The following is an 18,604-nucleotide window of genomic DNA, read 5'->3' as shown; positions in this document are numbered from 1 at the left end:
CTTCCCACATCTCAACAGACAGGGATTCCTCTAGCTTCTTGCTTAGTCCCAGAGATGGGAGTTCCCTTCTGGGTAAATCAGCCCGTTCTAGGGGTGCCTGGGTAGCTCAGTCTGGGTGATCATCTGCCTTTCACTCAGGTCGTGATCCTGAAGTCCCTGGATCAAGCCCTATGGTCTCTGCTCATCAGGGAGTCTGCTTCTCCCTCTCCCTCTCTCAAATAAAAGTTAAAATCATCATCATCATCACCATCATCAGCCCATGTTGTGAATGCCTGGGTCTCAGAAAATCCTTCTCCTGACCTGAAGCCTACCCCACTCAACCTTTTTTTTTTTAATTTTTAAAATTTTTTTATTTAACAGAGAGAGCACAGGTAGGCAGAGGGGCAGGCAGAGAAGGGGAGGGGGGAAGCAGGCTCTCCGCTGAGCAGCGAGCCCGATGCAGGGCTTGATCCCAGGACTCAGGCGCCCCTACCCACTCAACCTCTTAATTAGTAACAATATTAGTTTAACATATTCATTCAAGGAGTGTTTATTGAATGCCCGCCTTACACCTGCCGGGTGCGGTACATGCGCTGCCTGACTGACCGCTCATGGGGACTACTCTTATCCCCATTTTCCAAACGAGAAAATCAAGGCTCAGAACCAGTGGTTTGCCCACAGGCCCTAAGTGTCGGGCCGCAATCCCAGGTTGTAGCGCCTTCAGCATCACTGACCCCAGCGGCCTCCCGTTGGGTCCTGATCACCCAAATGCTTTCCCCTGGGATCTAGGCAGAAGGGCTTGGGCCCCATCCCCAGTCCCCTCCAGCAGGCCGGCCAGCCCGGGCGTTGGCCTCCAGCCCCTCTGAAGCAACCGGGGAGACAATGGCAGGGTCTGCAGGGGGGAGCCGAGGGCGCGGGTGCCCCCCTGCCCGCTGCCCTTTGTCTTCCCGCCTGCTCCCCTCGTGCGCCCCGGGAGGCTGGGAGGCGCCTCTCGCAGGCTTCCTCCTCCCATTCTTGTGCTAATTGGGTGTCAAGCTGAGATCAGTGAGAAAGAAATCCGCCCAGGCTGGGGTTAAACTGCCGCCAAAGACGAGGGCTGAGTCCGGAATATCATTAGGCTGGGAGGAAGCAGGGCCCCCTCCTCAGGGGGAGGGGCCAGCCAGGCATTCAGGCCCCTTTGAAAGTCACTTGGTCACCCCCTCCCTTACTGCCACCGCCTCAATGGGCCCCTCGGAGGTATTTAACCTTCTTCCCAGGGATTGAAACTGATACGCCAAGCACTGGCCTGGTCGGCCACTTGCCCGTCCTGAGGGCGGTAGGACCTCCGGGGATGTTCGAGGCGGGCGCTTTCCAGCCTCCCCCTGGCGCTGTGGCAGATGGCAATATTGAGGCTCGGGGAAGGAGGTTTGCAGCCCAGCGCTGCCATTCATGGGCTCTGTGGTCTAGGGAGAGATTTTGCCTCCCTGAGCCTCAGATTCCTCATCTGTGGAATGGGGATGAAAATAGCAGCTGCTTTGTGGTATGGATTTAAAGAACCAAGGGACAGAGCACGTTGCACAGCACCTGGCACAGAGGAGGGTCTCCATTCGCGGTGGCCGTTAGCAAGTCTAAGGAAGTGGGTTTGACCCAATGCAGGGACCTCCTAGCCTGGCCTGGTCTCCGGAAGCGCACGCAAGGACAGGTGCCCACAAAGGGCTCATTTTTCATATCTTGCTCCAGCTCTGCCCCACCCCTGACCCACACTCCCCGGCAGCCTCCCTGCTGGCCGCGCACTCCCAGGCTTTTTGTCTGGGACACTCTTCTCCACCCAGTTTTGGATACCTCTTCCTTGAAAACCTCCCTGACCAGGAAACAGGGTTGCCCGCCTCACCGGGGCGCTGGGTTAACAGAGGTACAGCGAACACCACACACACTCTGCCTCTTCACTCGCCAGCTCCCTCTCTCTCCTGTCCCCAGTCGGCTCCCTGGTCTGTCTTGCTCAAACCGAGCACGGCCTTTGCCCGCCCCCCGCCCCCGCTCCCCCTACCCCGCCTTTACAGTTTGCTCCATAGATGAACTTACACGGCACTTTGTAAACCATGAAACACCATATAAACGTCAGGAAACGCCCAATAAGCAGTAGCTGCTGTTAACTTCACAAGCACAGACTGCGATCTGCTGTGTGTGCGTGATGACTCACAGCTGTGGTGAGGATGATCAGAGGCAGATGGGAGAGCTCCCAAGGCCCTTCAAGGGGGTTCGGGGGATCGGTGTGGAAGTGGTCAACTCAGGCCTAGTCTGGGGTCTTAACACCTGAATATAGATCTTTTTAAAATCTTGTAACTGCTATGTACTGAGCAGACATCAGCACCCAGACCGCATGTTAAGAGACCTCCAGGCACAACGCAAGCTCACAGTTATCCTAGAGCTCCATTCACAGGGGAAGAAGTGAGGCTTAGCCTGGCAGCTTGAACATATGCCTGTTCAAGCTGGAGCTTTTAACCGCCACTCTATACTGCCTTTTGGTGACTGTGCTCAACCTCAAGGAAGGAATGGGGCCCCCTGAGTGGGGGGCACTATCCCATTGGGAAGCACTCAGGGCTAAGGGTAAAAGAAACAAAGCCACACTGTCAGCCAGGTCCAGCCCCTTGGAAGTCTGATTCTAGTCCATGAAAGCCTTGACACTGTGGCGCTGTGGACTGGGTACCTGGCTGGGCCTGAGGTGGGATTCACAGCCCCTTCCTTCTGACGTCTGGAGGCTGAGTGGTTAAGGACCAAGATGGCATTCTCCAGGCTCTGCCTGCCCTCTGCTGGTCACACTGGGACACTGCAGCCTTGAATGCCAACCCCCTCCACAACCCCCTCAGCACGACTCTCCAAGGACTCCAGCTCTGCCCCCCATTTTCCCCCAAGGGCAGCATCAGATTCCTCTATCTTTCAGAGTCACTCCCCCAGGAGGCATCCCAGATCTCACCCTGGCCCTCAGCTGCAGGCCTCGGGCGGGGCCCACAGTTGGCTCCGCAGGCATGGGTGGAATGGAAGCTCTTTGGGCTTTCCCCTGGCCTTTTACACCAGGAGGCGGGTGGGGGAGCAGGAAGCCACAGGGGCTTGGGTTTGCATTCCAGCAGCCTACCCCCACCCCCTACTGCTGTGTGACCTCAGCAAATGACTGACAGACTGCGGGGAAGCTTGAAGACTGAAGGCAAGGCCCAGGGGCACACATCGCCTACTGCTCGGGGCTGGGTCGGACCCGTTCCCAGTTCCCAGTGCGCCCTGCGTTTCCAGCCTGGGTGTGACTCCAGCGATGGGACCTCGGAGACAGCTGCCTCTCCGCTGGTACAGCTGGTGCTGCAGCCCTGGAAGCTTTCCTGGACTCCGCCACAGCTGGTTAGGCAGCTCAGCTCTGGCTGGCACAGCCCCCAGACCCCTGGGGAAATGCATGAGCAAGGGTCTGGAGATGGGATCAGACTCTGGGTTAAGGTTTTCTCCCTCAAAGGCTCTACATAGCCCTTTCCTCGAAATGGGTACCTGTGCTCTCTGAATCCTCCTGATCATTTCCCTTTCACAGATGCAGAGACCAGTCACTTGCCCTAGACCGAAAACTCCAAAATGACACAGCTGGTCTGGACTTTCAAGCTCATGCTATTAAATACACTGCCAACTCGTAGAGGGCGTCTTACCTGCTGAGTCCCTAAGTCTGAGTGAGTGAATGGGGTGGATGGGCGGGAGGTGGGGCCTGAGCAGGAGCAGTGAGCTCAGGCGGTGCACACAGGCTAGGGGGGAGTCAAGGCAGTTTATTGGCCCCTGAAAGACCCCCCCCAACCCCTCCTCCTCTCATAGCCAGCCCAGGATTGTGACGGAGAAAGTGATGGGGACAGACCTACAAGGAGAAAGGTCCCGCCTGAGGGGCAGCCAGGCTGCCATCCAGGAGAGGAGGATGGTGGTGGGGGGGGCACTCAATCCAGGCCGCCCGCTGCAGGTCGGGGTCCTCCTCCGATCCTCCTGGAGGCGCAGGCAGTGCTGAGTGACACTGGAACAGCTCCGGGGCCAGGATCCTCCTCCTGCAGCCCCCGCCCACTCTGCTGGCTTCCTGAGTCTGGGGGTTTCTGCCCTGGTCCCATTTACAAGCTCCCTGCACTCTGGAGAGTGCTTGCCAACCTTCCACCTGCCCCTGCCCTGCCCAAGACATCATCGTAAGGGGCCCGGTCTGTCTCAGCCTGGGGCCGAGGCCCCACCTGGCCTTGAAGACAGAACATGGACTTGAGGCTTTCACAGAAAGCCTCCTGGGGGGCAGGGGGAGGCGGCGGTGAGTCACTTGGCAGTTTTGAGGGGGGGGCCCGCACCTCGGGGTGGAGGTTCCGGGCCCTGCTTGCTTTGGTCTGGCATTGCCCCGGACCCCTCTGGGGTGCGAGCTGGGGCTCTGGATCCAGCACCCGCTGGCCCTGAGAGGGGCTCGGGGCAAATCACAGCTTCTCCTCGCCTGCCTGGATGCGGGTGTAGGCCTCTTGGTCCAGTGGGACGTAGCGGCCCTTCCGGGCATCCAGGTAGAACAGCGGGTCTTTCACAACTGCCGGGTCAAAGCCTTCCTTCCGAAGCTCTGTCTTCTGTAACTTGAAGGTCCCTGAGGGAGCAGGGAAGATGGGTCAGAGGGTGCAGGGCAGGGGCCTGAGGCCTGGGAAGCCGCATACCAAAGCTGAAGAGGGGCAGAGGAAGAGGGTGAGGAAAACTCAGGAATGGGGCATGGAGGACAGCAGTGCACAGCCCTGGACACTTTGAAAGGTGGTTCCCGCTAATTAGATCACGTACTGCTGCTCAGAGCGGCCCTGGAGCCACGGTGGGGGCCACGCTACCTGCCTTCTGCTTGCAGCTGGGGAAACTATCCCTCTAAGGCCACATGCCCTGAGTGACAGCAGAGGGAGGGCCAGAGCTCGGGCCCTCTGTGCTTTGGGCACCTCCCAGGTACAGGTGTGAGCTCACATCAGCTGCACATAAATCCCAGGGGCCGGTATGCACCATCTTTTATGGAGTCTGCTACACTGCACGTGTTTTCAGCTTTTAACACCTCTAGAGTTTGGAGCAACAGTTTCAACAGCAGCCCTGTTTTCTCAGTGGTAGCTCACGGAAATTGCACACGTCTCAGTCACTGGCATCAGCCCACTGGACCAAGGAGAAGACTGGCGCGGCGAGGCATACCCCGGGGCCAATACCACACAGCTAGTAAGTGCTGAAGCTGGGATCTGAAGCCGGGTGCGACAGATGGCCAGAAATGGCCAGATTCCTTCCTTCCTTCCTTCCTTCCCTGGACACACACTCTGCCGCCTGGTGGCCTGGCCACTTCTCCCAGCCAGAGCTGGGGTCTCTCTCACCCGCCACCTGAATCTGAAGTGACCTTGTGACTTGCTTTGACCCACAGAACATGAGTGTTTGGAGAGCCCAGGCCTTGAGGGGCCCTGCAGCTTCCATTCCAGGTGGGGTGCCTGTCGCCAGTGTAGTCTCTGAAGGGAGAGAAGCTGCACAGAGCAGAGGTGAGACAGCCCAGGGATGCCCCCCCGGGACTAGCCCTATCCAACAGGATAGCCACTGGCCATATGGGGCTCTATACATTTAATTAAAATGAAGGCAAATGTAAAATTCTGCTCCTCCGGTTCACAGGCCCCAGGGGGAGTGCTCAGTGGCTGCATGGGGCTAGTGGCCGCAGTGTTGCTCAGTGCACACACCGGACATCATCCTCATCGCAGACGGCTCTGCAGGCGGGCATTGCCAGAGCAGCCTGCTGGGAGCCAGATAGGCAAGTAAGGACATCCTTACCCCTTCCAGCCCCCAGCTAAATCACGAGCGATGACAGCTCTTCCACACCAGGTGGGGCTGACGGAAGAACCGCTCTGCAGAACTTAACCCCAAACTGCGGACCCACAATCGAGAACAAAAAAACGGCTGTTTTAAGCACTGCAGGGAGTTTAGGGATGCTTGTTCTGCAGCAAAGCCTCTGACACCCGAGGTCTCTTCCCTGCCTCTCTCCTGCACAGTCAGATGTCACCCAAACCTCAGGAGCTCCCAGCCTTGAGCACGAGCCCAGCAGCAGTGTCCCCATTAGACACTCTGCACTGCTTTAGGTGCTCCTATGAGCCTTCCACCTCGCAGGGGTGACATGGGTCAGGGAAGACATTTCAATAAGGCAGGGGTTGACATGATGAGCACAAGGGAGGTGGCCCAAGGATGAGCAGCTGATGAGAGGCTCGGGGCGGGGGGCGGTGATCAGGACAGGGCAGCAAGGACTGACTTCTGCCCATCAGGGGAGCCGTCAGTGGTCCAACAGACAGAAAGCTGGCACCACCCAGCTATGTAACTGTGGACCCACCACTCACCTCTCTGCTGACAAGAGTAACAGCCCCTTGCTAGTCTCCCTGCTCCCCCGGGGCCCATAGCCCTCTCCCTCACCCCGCACAGCAGCCAGAGGGCTGTGTGGAACACGCACCTCACACAGGTCACTGCTCTTCTCAAACACTTGTGGCTCCCAGCTGCCCCGCCATAGCCCAGGCCCTCCCCAGCCCAGAGTCTTCTGGTCCCCGCTGGCCTCTCTGCCCCACCTGATGCCGCTGTCCACAGCTTTCCTTGGCTCTGGCTTCAGGGGCCTCCCTTCCTTCCTCTCCTGCCCAAGTGCCCTCTGGTCTTAGGGACCAGCCCAGAATGCCTCCCATTCCATTCAGGTCTCAGCTCAAAGGTCACCGCCTCTGGGGAGCCTCCCAGGCACCACATCCCACTTCATTTGCTTTTCTGTCAGTTCGATCTGTATGTATTCTCTTCTTTGCCCTTGGAATTCCTTGTCCTGTGCTGCCTCCCCCTAGAGAGCAAAGGTCCCATCAGAATTAGTCACCTCAACCGCCAATGCCTAGCACAGAGCCTGGCAGGCCCCCAGTAGGTACTCAGTGAATGTTCGTTCCACTCGTGGGTATGTGAGCCTTCTCCGTCTGAGGGCTCAGTCTGCTCACTTGTACACGGGGAGGTCTGTGTACAATGCCACAGCAACGCTGTGGCTGAAGGACAAATGACAGTCCCCCAGGTCCCAAAAAGGAGCCAGTTAGGGGCACAGGCCTGGAACCCTCCTGGAGCTGGGGCAGGGGAGGGGACCTACCTGTTTTGTGCAGCTCCGGCAGGAAGCGCAGGAAGATGGGGCGGGCATACAGGGGCAGCTCCTTCTCCAGCAGCTGCGCGAAGTGCACCAGGTCACAGTCACTGGCGGGGCTGGCCACGGCAGCCATTCCGGCCCGGCCCTCAGTTCCTGGGGGAGGCAGCGGGCACTGTGAGGGGCCAGTCGTGCCCCCCGGAGGTGCCTCCCCACACATGCCTGGCAATTCCCACCAGCCTGTGGGTACCTGGCACTTCCACACCGTACACGGCCACGTCAGCCATGGCCAGCAGGCGGCTGAGCGTGCCCTCCACCTCGGTGGTGGACACGTTCTCCCCTTTCCAGCGGAATGTGTCTCCCGTGCGGTCTCGGAAGTACAGGTAGCCCAGCTCGTCCATCACCAGCACGTCGCCTGCAGGGGCGGAGTATGAGGCAGGGTGGGGGCCAGCCACACAGGATCCCGGGATCTGCTTGACGGGGCGGGTTGGGACTGGGGCAGTATCCTCGGAAGGTGGGTGAGGGCCCTTCATTTCTCTCCAGCCTGCCTCCACCCCGCACAAAGGGGCTGGTGCCCACCCACCGGTGAGGTAGGCCTGGTCCCCCTTTTGGAACACGTCCTTGGCGATCTTCTTGTTGCTGGCACCCTGGTTCAGATAGCCGTCGAAGCGGCGCAGGGGGTCCTGCTGGATGATACGGCCCACCAGCTGGCCCGGCTCCCCTGGGGGCAGAGAGGGCAGCGCAGCTCTACCCTGGTGGCTTCCACTCCCCGTTCCCCGCCTCCAAATGTGCCCTGCATTTTGATCTGACTTCCGGTCACACCGCTTCCCACAGAAACCCTATCTAGCTCTGGAGTGGGAGCCCCGAGGGCAGGGAGCTGCTCCTGGCGGGTCCAGTGCACGGGGGCCCTCAGTAACGTCTGGTCACGGAGCAGATGGCAAGATGAATGAAACAAAAGGGTGGCCGAGCTCTATGTGGACAGCCTGACCAGAGCCAGCGCTCCTTGGGCCCCTGGCTCTGCTCAAAGAGCTGTATGTTCCTTAGCACACATGACCCCCAGGGCAACTCCTGGAGGTGGCGCTGCCATCAGCCTCAATGGCACATGTGGGGACTCGGGCACAGAGCTTAGAGGCTAAGCCAGCGTCCACTCGGGGGTCCTCCACACAACAGTGAATCAACGGACTGATGGAAAAAAGGGATGAGGAACGGAAGGACAGGTGGAGAAAAAATAAACGATGCGTCGTCCTAAGAGTAGAGCAGAGTGATGGCCACTGGTCAGAAAAGGGCTTCCCACTCACCCAGCCCAGTGCCATCTCCCTCCCGGCTTAACCTTTCCTGCTCTGACCCTCCTTCCAACCCTGGGGCAGACCTGGCTGGCAGGGAAGGCAGACGCCGTCGGGCCCCCGGATCAGTTCCATGGTGTCCTCATTGACTCGTACCAGCCGGATAGGGTACACAAAGGACAGGATGCGGCTGTTGAAGCCACAGGCGCCCACCTGTAAAGGCCAAGACTTGGGTCTGAGACTGGACAGCATTAGGAGGCCTGGTGCCCACACCAGACAGTGCCTCAACCAGATGGTGGGGGCTCGGCGCCCACATTCCATGCTGTACCCGTCCTGCCCCGATCAGACAACAGGATGCTCCAGTGCCCACACTCCACACTGACCAGACAGCAGGGGGCCAGAGCACCCACATTCCACGCTGCATCCCTGCTGCCCCAACCAGACAGCGGGACGCTCCAGCGCCCACATTCCACGCTGCACCCCGCCCACCCTCCACTGTCCCACTGCCCACCTGGCTGTCGAAGTTGCCCAAACTGCAGTTACATTCTGTGGCCCCGTAGAACTCGGCCACCTGGGGGATGTGGAAACGGCTAGAAAAGTCGGTCCAGATGGACTGGCGGAGGCCGTTGCCAAGCGCCATGCGCACCTGGTGCTGGTGCTCTGCCTCCCGGGGTGGCTGGTTCAGGAGGTAGCGGCACAGCTCACCGATGTACTGCACGATCTGGGGGTGGAGCAGGTGTAAGGCTGGCCCGCAACTGCTCTCCCTTCACCTCCTAACCCCATGGGCCCTGGGCCTCAGTCTCCCCACTGGAACACCAGAAATGGTGCCCTCGGTGAACGACTGGCCTCAGCTGCAAGGCAGAGGTCCCCAAACAAGGCCAACAGGTCACGCGGACATAGGGATACCCGTCCTCTGGCCTCCTCACTCACCGTGCAGTTGTACTTGATACAATCGTCCCAGAACCGGGAGGCTGAGAACTTCTTCCGGATGACCACTGTCATGCCGTGCAGTAGGCACTGCCCCATGCCCACGATGTTTCCTAAAGGCGGGGGCGGGGAGGGGCGCATGGAGGTCAGGGAGCCAGGAGACCCCTCCTTCCAGAGTCTCCTCTGGCCCAGCCCATCTCCTCAAAAGCCCTTTCCCAGGCCCTCTCCCCTGTCCTGTTCCTCCGGCACTAACTGATCACACCTCTCCCCTCGTCAGACACCTCCCATGGTTCCCCAGTGCTTCCCCAGTATGGGATCGAGGGCATGCTCCTTAGATGGTCCCAGGGGCCCCGGAGTTGGCCCCAAGCTCCTGCTCTTGTACCTAGAAGGCTGCCATTCAGCCAGAGGGGGACCAAGTTAGCTCTCCTCGCTTCTGCAGCTCACATCTGCCTGACTAGGGAGCACCTCCTCCAGGAAGTCTTCCTGACCATCACTGGGCTCTTCTCGAGCTGAGCTCCTGCTCCCTGCCTGTCTCCACACTCACCATGCCATTTCTTTTTTTTTTTTTTTTTAAAGATTTTATTTATTTATTTGACAGAGAGAGATCACAATTAGGCAGAGGCAGGCAGAGAAAGAAGGGGGGAAGCAGGCTCCCCGCTGAGCAGAGAGCCTGATGCGGGGCTCGATCCCAGGACCCTGGGATCATGGCCTGAGCTGAAGGCAGAGGCTTTAACCCACTGAGCCACCCAGGCGCCCCTCACCATGCCATTTCTTGTATTAAAGTCAGGTGAGTTCCCATTTTTCATCCTGCCCTAAATCCACACGGGACTTTAAGCACCTTGAGGGCAGGAATAAACTATTCCATCTCTGTGCTGCCTTGCCCAAGCCGCAAGGCTGTGTACACCTGAGGAAACGAACTGCCGGGCCGCACCAGCCCTAGCATCCTGCAGGACGCGGCCACACACCCTGTGGAACTGGTGTGGCCGTCTTTCGTTCAGAGGCCCAGTCAACGGCCACATCTGAATCTGAACCCAGATTTGACTCCAAAGCTCACGTGCTTCTACCCACAAGATGCTGCCTGCCAAGAGGGGTGGGATTCCCGAGGCCCCGGAGCGCGGGAGGCTGGGAGGGTGGCCCGGGTTACCTGCGGAGTGGTAGAGGGGCAGGCAATCGTAGACAATGTCGTCGGGCCGCATCCGGAATCCGTAGTATACCAGGGCGGCCATGCGGTAGTACCTGGGAGGGCACAGAGAGGGCGCTTCGCAAGCCCCTGGGGAGGCAAGAGGAGGGGCTCCCGGGCTCCACCCCCCAGCACGTGCCCCTTACCTACTGTGCACCACGATGGCGGCTTTGGGCAGCCCCGTGGTGCCCGATGTGTAGATGTAGAAGAGCTTATCTGAAAAAGAGAGAGACACATGAGGGGCTGTGAGAAGAGACCACTCAGGGCTGGGGAGACACTGGCTGCCGGGAGCTGTGTCCATGGAGCTTCTGCACCGCAGATCTTGTCTCTACACCACCCAGGGGTCCAGCTGGGGGACTGTCACGTTCGGTTAGGCAGAGGCTCAGCCACCTCCCCGCCGCCCACCCCCACTGGCGGGACGTTCTAGGAAGCCAGGAACGCCCTGGGATGACTGCATGTCCTGTGTGGCTGGGCCTGAGGACACTAGGCTGACCCTGGCAGAGACCCTGCCCTCGAGCTGCTTACAAAAGCACCAGGGAGACAAAATTCACACATGACAGAGATAAGATGACCACGAGGCCAACAAAGATGGTTCCTGAGCACTGTCTGTCACACCCCAGCTTTCCACTCTACCTTTTTCAAACCCCAAAGCTACTCCATAAAATCGATCCTGTTACCGGCCCCACCGTCACGGCTGTGGGAACCGCAGTTCAGAGAGAGGCGAGCTCAGGGGCTCGGGACACCAGTGAAGCAGTGGGACTGACGGATGAACTCAGTGCCAGCTCTGACCCTCCGGGCAGTGCAGCAGACTGGGGGCTCCACAGGGCCGGGTGGAGCGCAGGAGAGGCTGCGGGGTCAGAAGACTGCCTGGAGGAGGGGGTGGGGAGGCAGGGCAGCCCATGCACGGAGAGGACTCCAGGCTGACAGGTGCTGGGTGAATATTTAGGGGGTCTAGCCTCTGGCCCGACCCCAGCTGAAATTCAGACCGAGCGGTCTCCTGGGCTCCACGTGATCCTGCTGCGTGTGACAGGCAGCCATGAAGGCTTGTTCAACAAGTCAAAGGATCAGGTTTTGTGAGCTCCTGAGTACTTGGCACCGTGCCTGGCATCTTTACACACAAAGACTCTTTAGCCCTCAGAGTGACCCCATGGTCACTGTCCTCATCTTCCCTGATGGAAAAAGGGAGGTGACAGGACTCGCTCCAGGTCACACAGCAAGTTTGCAGAAGAACCCAGGCCTCTGGCCTTGGGGCCAGCACTCTGTCCTGGGCCCATCTGAGAACCCCTCCGTGGGGTGTGGAACCCACCTGTGAAGCCCTTGTTGGGACGACTGGGCAGGTGCTTGGGGGCTTCCTCCAGGAGGGGGTCTAGGTGCTCTGTGCCGGCGGGCACTGTGCTTGGCTCCCAGGGGCCGGAGCAGAAGAGGCTGAGCGACGGGTCCAGGTTGCTTTGGATTTCAAAGATGGCTGCAGGGGAGACAGGGGTGATCAGCGGGCAGGCTGAGAACCTCACATCCCCAGAACCTCTGCTTGTGTCAGGGCTGGCGTGTTGTCAGGGGAGACTGGCTGTGTGCAGGGAGGAGGACATGTGAAGCACCTGGGTCCTGGTTATTAGATGCCAACAGGAGCAAGAGCTCCCTGGCTGCCCAGCGGGCTCCTTACGTGCGTGCTCCTGTTCACACAGCCCAGGAGGTATGCGCCAACAGCAGCCCCTAGGTGAGAAGACAAGGATCCAAGAATGGAGGGGCCTGCTCTCAGCTAGAATGTGCTGGAGCTGGGATGCCAAGCCAGCTCTACCGCATGCTGACGTCTGCGTCCTTACACGCTGTACCATGCTCATCTGCGGGCACCGATTAGAAGGGCGGTGTGGAGGGTCAGAGGTCAGCAGCCTCCAGCCTCTTCAGAGGGTGGAAACTTCCCTCAGGCTCCCTGGTGCACGCAGCAGTCTAGATACTCACCTGCACTGGACACAGACCAGTCCTGGCCCCCTCGGCTCCACTTCTGCCTCCCTCTAGATTTGTCCAACCCTCCGCCCTCTCCCTGTGGCATCCTTCCTCTCCCCCTCTCGGCACATCAGTAATCTTGCCCGCCGTCATCCCCCACCATGGCAGTCAAGCCCAGGATGAAATCCTGCTTCGGTGTGACCCTATGTGAGCTCCTCTCGCCACTCTGAATGTCTGTCTCCTCATCTGTAAAGCCACGAGAGCCATCCTTACCTCACCAGGCTTTGTGGAGAGGAGAGCGGCTTTTGTAAAGCACCGAACTCAGTACTCAGTCAGTGCTCAACATGGCAGCAAAGAAAATGTAAGCTTTGGGGCGCCTGGGTGGCTCAGTGGGTTAAAGCCTCTGCCCTCGGTTCAGGTCGTGATCCCAGAGTCCTGGGATCGAGTCCCACATCGGGCTCTCTGCTCGGCAGGGAGCCCGCTTCCTCTCTCTCTCTGCCTGCCTCTCTGCCTACCTGTGATCTCTGTCTGTCAAATAAATAAATAAAATCTTTAAAAAAAAAAGAAAGAAAGAAAATATAAGCTTTGCCAAAGACCAGAGAATACATTCTTGCTCTCATTTTATAGATGAGGCAAATGAGGCCTAATTAGTCACCAGGAATGGTTACCATTATCTCTGTGGGCTCACCTAGCAGCCACTTTGTTAGTGCTTCAGGCGAAGGCTCTTGAAAATGATATGGGGCAGGTACTACAGTGAGGAAACTGAGTCACAGACATTTCCAGTCTCTTACTCAGGATCTCCAGCTTACAAGTGGCAGGGCCCAGGCTGTCTGACACCAGGGCTCATGGCCTTCCCCTCTGAGCCATACGGCCTCCCCCAGGCCTGGGGGGGCGGGTGGGCTGTGGTGTGTGCAAGACCCTGTGAGCCTCCTCCCCTGACCCCACAGCCCGGGGCTCACCCGGGGCCATCTCACTGCCGAAGACGAGAACGCGGGCCTGGGAAGAGGCCAGGCAGTGGCACAGGGCGTCCCGCCGGAGGTTGGTGTTGATCAGAGCCGCCTCCACGCCCAGCTTGGCCATGCCTAGCCACAGACCCACAAACTCGTTGCGGTTCTCCATGAAGAGAGCGGCCACGTCGCCCGAGGCCAGGCCCCGAGCCTGCAGGAAGTTGGCCACGCTGCTGGAGTAATCATCCAGCTGACGGAAGGTCCAGTGGGTGTCCGTGCCCTCAAAGATCAAGGCTGTCTTGTCGGGGTGGCGCTGTACCGTAGATGCAAACAAAATGGGCACCGTCCGCTGCTCCCGCAGGTACCGCCGGACCTTCCCCTTCACCTTGAAGAGTACCAGGCCGCCGCTAGGTGGGGGCAAGCAAGGGAGCCATGACTACTGGGGTTGGGAGTGGGGTCCCGATACCCCGGCCCAGGTGGCTGTCCCACAAGCCGGAGGCTCCTGAGCCCAATCACTTGCAACACTCCCCTTTCCTAGCACCGGTGTGCTGCGCACTGTGACAGGTGCTGGCCCACCCATGCTGCACAGTAACACCAGGCACCTGGGCAGTGACTCCGCCCCCAGTGCAGAGGAGGAAATGAGGGTATGCAGCACCACAGCTTGCCCAGGCTTCACAGGCTGAGATCAGGAGCCCGGTCCTCTCTGGCTCCCGAGTTCAACACCTACGACCCTCGAAGCTTTGCTCTGAGTCTGCTGCTCAGTCAGAGCCTTCCTGAACTCCAGGGTCCAAGTCAAAGTCCCAACTCATTTAGGACCGCCCTGTAGTGCACCTCTGCAGACCCCTGCCACAGTAAATAAAGGGTAAGTTTGAGACTTGTTCAGTATCCTTCCCTGCGAACCCACCAAGGCTAAGGCTCCATCCTGTTCACCACCTTGTCCCCTGCACCCCACTCAGTACCGGGCCTAGAGCTTCACCAAATGTAGAATCACTGGGCAAAAACTACGGAAAGAGCCCAAATATCCATCGACAGATGAAAGGATAAAGAAGATGGGGGATATATATATATATATATATATATGTGTGTGTGTGTGTGTGTATACATATATAAATATATATATATAATGGAATATTACACAGCCATCAAAAAAAAGAAACCTTGCCACTGGCAATGACGTGGATGGAACTAGAGGGTACTATGCTAAGGAAAATAAGTCAATCAGAGAAAGATAATTATCATATGATCTCACTAATATGTGGAATTTGAAAAACAAGGCAGAGGATCATAGGGGAAGAGAGGAAAAAATGAAACAAGATGAAACCAGAGAGGGAGATAAGCCATAAGAGACTCTTAATCTAAGGAAACAAGCTGAGGGCTGCTGGAGGGGAGAAGGATGGGGGGATGGGGTGACTGGGTGGGGGACACTGGGGAGGGTACATGTTGTAATGAGCAGGGGGTATTATATGAGACTGATAAGTCACAGACCTATACTGCTGAAATAAGTAATACATTATGTTAATTAATTGAATTTAAATTTAAATATAAACAAATAAGTAATTAAAAAAAAAAAAAAGAACCACTTGGCAATATCCCCCTTTCCTGCCCTGCCTCTGCCTCCTCTGACCTTTGAAAGCTTCCAGTTCCCTGACTTCTCTGCCTATTCAGATGCTTACCCTCTGGCTGGAATCCCCAGCTCCCATCACCTGGAGATGCCGCTCAACTACAGCTTTTTGTCTCCAGGCAGCCTTCTCTGATTCCCCAAGGCCCTGGCCTGAAGCCATCTCTCCCTGCCCTACAGTCCCACAGCTCTCTGCTAGCACCCTTCGGGCAGTGGCCACTCAGTACTTCCTTTTACAATTAATTCAGATGACAGGTGCTGAGCTGCCTGTTCTGAGTTCGGGTCACTGTGCTGAGCACTAGGACACCACTGCGAGCAAGGCTGCCAGGGTCTCTGCCCACACAGTACTGTTAGTTTAGGGATTTACTGGATCTCCTTATCTCCCTGACCAGTCTGAGCTGGGCCCAAGACTAGGTCGGCCTTCCCCTTCCTGAGTCCCAGAGCCAGCCTAATGCCTGTCACACAACAGGTAGCAGCAGGTGTTTCTGGTACAGGAGAGCCCTTGGACAGTACCTGACTTTCTCTGGGGAACAGGTTTCCCCAGACATCTGATATGGGGCCCTGCTCTGAACCCTGTGCCCTCTCAGACTTATGGACACAGACCTTCCCACGGGGTTCCTCTTCATTTTCTCACAAGCTACTGCTTAGCCTTAGGACCCTTTGCAGATGTCTTGACACACCTGGTGTTCAGTGTACGTCCTGGGCCCCTAAGTCTGCCCTAGGCTAAATGGCACCAAGTTAGGGAGATCTTCTAGGAGAAGACTTTCACCTTGGCAATGTAGATAGCAGGTACCAGTGCCTGGGGAAGGGGGTAAAGCAGAGGCTGCTCCTCTGGGGCCCAGGGGGCCTGTGCTCACAGAGACGTGGTCTGTAGAGACTTTGGGAATTAGGAGCCCATCGTGTTATAGGAGAATCCAGGGTTGGATGGACTGGACCAGATACTCACAAGATATCACGCCTGATGGTCTTGACGAAGATTCGGACAAAGCGCCAACCTCCAGACCCCAGGTAGAGGAACAGCAGGGAGAACCCCACTTGGGTCCAAGGCAGTTTCAGTACCAGCCTGGAGAACAGCAGCAACCCCACCACAGATGCCCCGAGCAGCATTGTGGCCTGTGGGCACAGAATAGTCAGTGGAGCCAAATGTCTATGTCCCCTACCTCCAGGTCCAGGCAGCCACTATGATCCTAAGGGTCAACCTGTAGTGAAGCTTAGTCATACAAGTAGGTAGCTGAGGATGGGGACCCCTTCCAGGGCTGTCTTGAAGAGACAGGCTAGAGGCATGGGACTTGAGAAGAGGAGTTCCACGGCTAAGAGGCAGAGGCTGAGTTGTAGCTCCTTAGTCCCATCTCCTTCTACAACTGTCCCTGTGACCTTGGATAAGTTAGTTCTCTCCTACGTTAGGCCTTAGCCTCTCCCTCTACGTTATGGGTATAGTGAGAATTGCTCTCGGAAGCCCTTCCAGCCAAAACAGGACAGTCCACTCTCCTAACATCCAGGATCTCTAACCAAAATGGCTTGGAGAGAGGGGGGTATTAACTTAAGCGTCTCTGGCTTGATTCCTAATCCAAAGAACCTCCTTGGGTCTTTGGATGAACAGAGCAAGCCACAATACCCAAAGGGGCAGCTCTCTGGGAAGGGGCCTGGCTCCCACCCAGCTCACAAACTCAGACAGTGTCATGCCTCTACTGGCCCACAGAGGGCGACAGAGTAAATGGGTTAGAGCCTGGAGGTGCCTGAGAGGTGACTGTCTAGAAGGGAAAGGTGTTTGAGGGAGCACTGGAGGGCCCTGAAGTCACCCCCTGCAAACACACTCGGGAAGCCACTCCGATGACTCTTTGGGGATTGGGCTAAAGAGGAAGGGGAACGGCTGACTGGACTGACATTAGGACTCTTGGTCTCTACTCCTGGCGCTTTAGGGACTGGCTCAAGTGCCAGCAGATGGGACTGTTTTCTCTCCGAGTTCTCCTATTCCTGAGGAGGAGCTGAAGGTCATGACTATGATGTAGCCTCACGGTCTCCAAGCCAGGATGAAGACATGGTCTGGACCCCAGGGAGTCCTTAACAGACCATCTCCCCACTTCACACAAAAAGCAAAAGCCGGGAGGAGGACCAAACCAGCGCTCCCGTATCCAATGCCAAGGTCTCTAAGGTCTTCAGACCTCTGGGCTCCCAAAGCCGGCCAGGGCAGAGAACAGGAACCCGTCCCGGAAGGCTGGGGGATGGGAGGAGAAGGGAAGGGGATGCCGACATCCCTCGGGCCCCCGTCCCGTGTCACTGCGAACCGCCCTCGCCCCTAAGCAGCCAGGGCAGCATAGCACCAGGCAAGGAGACAGAGCAGCAGAGCGCCCCCCTCACCCCAGCCGGCCCCACCACCTCCCCACGCCTCAGCCGGGCACATTCCCCGCCCGGGACCCACCGACTTGGCCTATGCTCACCCGGAGTCGGCCCCGCCGCGCGGCGCCCCGTCCAGATGCGGCCTGGCTGCGGCAGCGTAGTGGGTAGCGCAGGGGGCATGAGCCGCCCCTGGGCGCGCAGAGCCGGGTCTCAGCAGAGCTCCACCGGCTCTGCGCCCTGCATGGCCCCGCCGCCCAGCCAGCCCCGCCCGCAGCCCGGCCCCGCCCGTCCGCGGCGCTCCTCCCCCGCCCGCCTCCTGCAACCCAAACCGGCTGCGCCGGCCCGCAGCACCGCCTCCCGCGTCTTCCCCGCGGCCCGTCAGCCGCAGAGACCTCGGCGCCGCGCAGCCCCAACGTGCCCGACGCCGCCCGGCCCAGCCCGGCCCAGCCCGCCCTGCGCGCGCGACGGCCCCGGGCGGCGCCCCGCGCGGTACGCTGGGAGTTGTAGTCCGCGCCGCGCCGCGCAGCCCCGCCCCGCCGCGGAGACCCCCGGGAGGGAAGGAGACGGGCGGGCTGGGTCTGGTCCCAGAGCCGGCAAGCCCCTGGCGTTGGCGGGTTGTGAGGAGCACCCCCACCCGCAGCGTGGGCGGAGAATCCGGAGTCTGCGCGCAGAGATGGGCAGGGTTCCACCAAGGCCGACGCCACACCAAAAGAACGCTAAAAGGGCGGTGTAGGCAGAGAGGTGAGCTGAGAGAAGCTTAAGTAGGTGGCTCTGTGGCGCAATGGATAGCGCATTGGACTTCTAGCCGATCCTGGTGTGGTGATTCAAAGGTTGTGGGTTCGAGTCCCACCAGAGTCGAATTTTGATAGCTCCTCGCTCACTCTCATGTGGATATTTTAGGGACTCCAGTACCTTCACATGATTCAGAAGATGTGCAGACTTGAGGCGGGGACCTCTGTATCTGCGACAGCAATAAACAGGACGTCAGAGCTATTACCTCAGCATTCTTTCCCATCCTTGGTATCTTGCAAGCAGGCAGTTGCACCTGGTGGTACAAAGGGTACGGATCTGTAGACTTGTACCTAATCGGCATCTGATCGTTCTGGACCTTGCCCGGAAATCAGCTAACTTCCAAGCCTAGGACTGGATTTGCCATCCCACCTGCCAAGCCCCGGGACATTGGCCAAGCCCAGTGCTGTGTGGCTATGGGCCTCTGAAAACTTGGTTCCTTGATAATCAAACATGTTGGGCATGCACAATTTCCACTTATCCTTTTATTTTATTTTTTTA

At 58.3% G+C, this 18,604-nt stretch overlaps 1 protein-coding gene and 1 non-coding gene across 2 annotated transcripts; one reads left to right on the top strand and one right to left on the bottom strand.

The window, feature by feature from the left end:
* Positions 1 to 3,738: 3,738 nt before the first annotated feature.
* LOC111146371 (solute carrier family 27 member 4) lies at positions 3,739 to 17,551 on the bottom strand. The gene is made up of 13 exons (XM_022501903.1): positions 17,416 to 17,551; positions 15,924 to 16,090; positions 13,372 to 13,766; positions 11,778 to 11,936; positions 10,618 to 10,687; positions 10,436 to 10,527; positions 9,295 to 9,404; positions 8,876 to 9,085; positions 8,451 to 8,577; positions 7,665 to 7,802; positions 7,332 to 7,496; positions 7,091 to 7,237; positions 3,739 to 4,579 (listed from the first exon to the last, which is right to left on the bottom strand). Exons 2-13 carry the CDS (start codon positions 16,082 to 16,084, stop codon positions 4,422 to 4,424), a joined length of 1,932 nt encoding a protein of 643 aa, XP_022357611.1. The 5' UTR covers positions 16,085 to 16,090; positions 17,416 to 17,551; the 3' UTR covers positions 3,739 to 4,421.
* A 530-nt stretch (positions 17,552 to 18,081) lies between these two features.
* Positions 18,082 to 18,172, top strand: TRNAR-UCU. The gene is given in 2 exon segments: positions 18,082 to 18,118; positions 18,137 to 18,172. It is a non-coding gene; the product is annotated as a tRNA-Arg (tRNA).
* Positions 18,173 to 18,604: the final 432 nt, after the last annotated feature.

Source organism: Enhydra lutris, unplaced genomic scaffold, assembly GCF_002288905.1.
Source record: "Enhydra lutris kenyoni isolate GAN:26980312 unplaced genomic scaffold, ASM228890v2 scaffoldscaffold13, whole genome shotgun sequence".
NCBI classification, from domain to species: domain Eukaryota; kingdom Metazoa; phylum Chordata; class Mammalia; order Carnivora; family Mustelidae; genus Enhydra; species Enhydra lutris.
The sequence above is the reverse complement of the archived record's forward strand: the minus strand, read 5'-3'. Positions and strand labels throughout refer to the sequence as shown.

Excerpts from the sequence above, each read along its gene's own strand:
- LOC111146371 (XM_022501903.1), bottom strand. The coding sequence starts at position 16,084 with ATGCTGCTCGGGGCATCTGTGGTGGGGTTGCTGCTGTTCTCCAGGCTG. Across the intron at positions 7,497-7,664 it reads GGACCAGGCCTACCTCACCG|GCGACGTGCTGGTGATGGAC; the intron begins GTGGGTGGGCAC and ends CCGCCCCTGCAG. Across the intron at positions 4,580-7,090 it reads GCCGGAGCTGCACAAAACAG|GGACCTTCAAGTTACAGAAG; the intron begins GTAGGTCCCCTC and ends CTGCTCCCTCAG.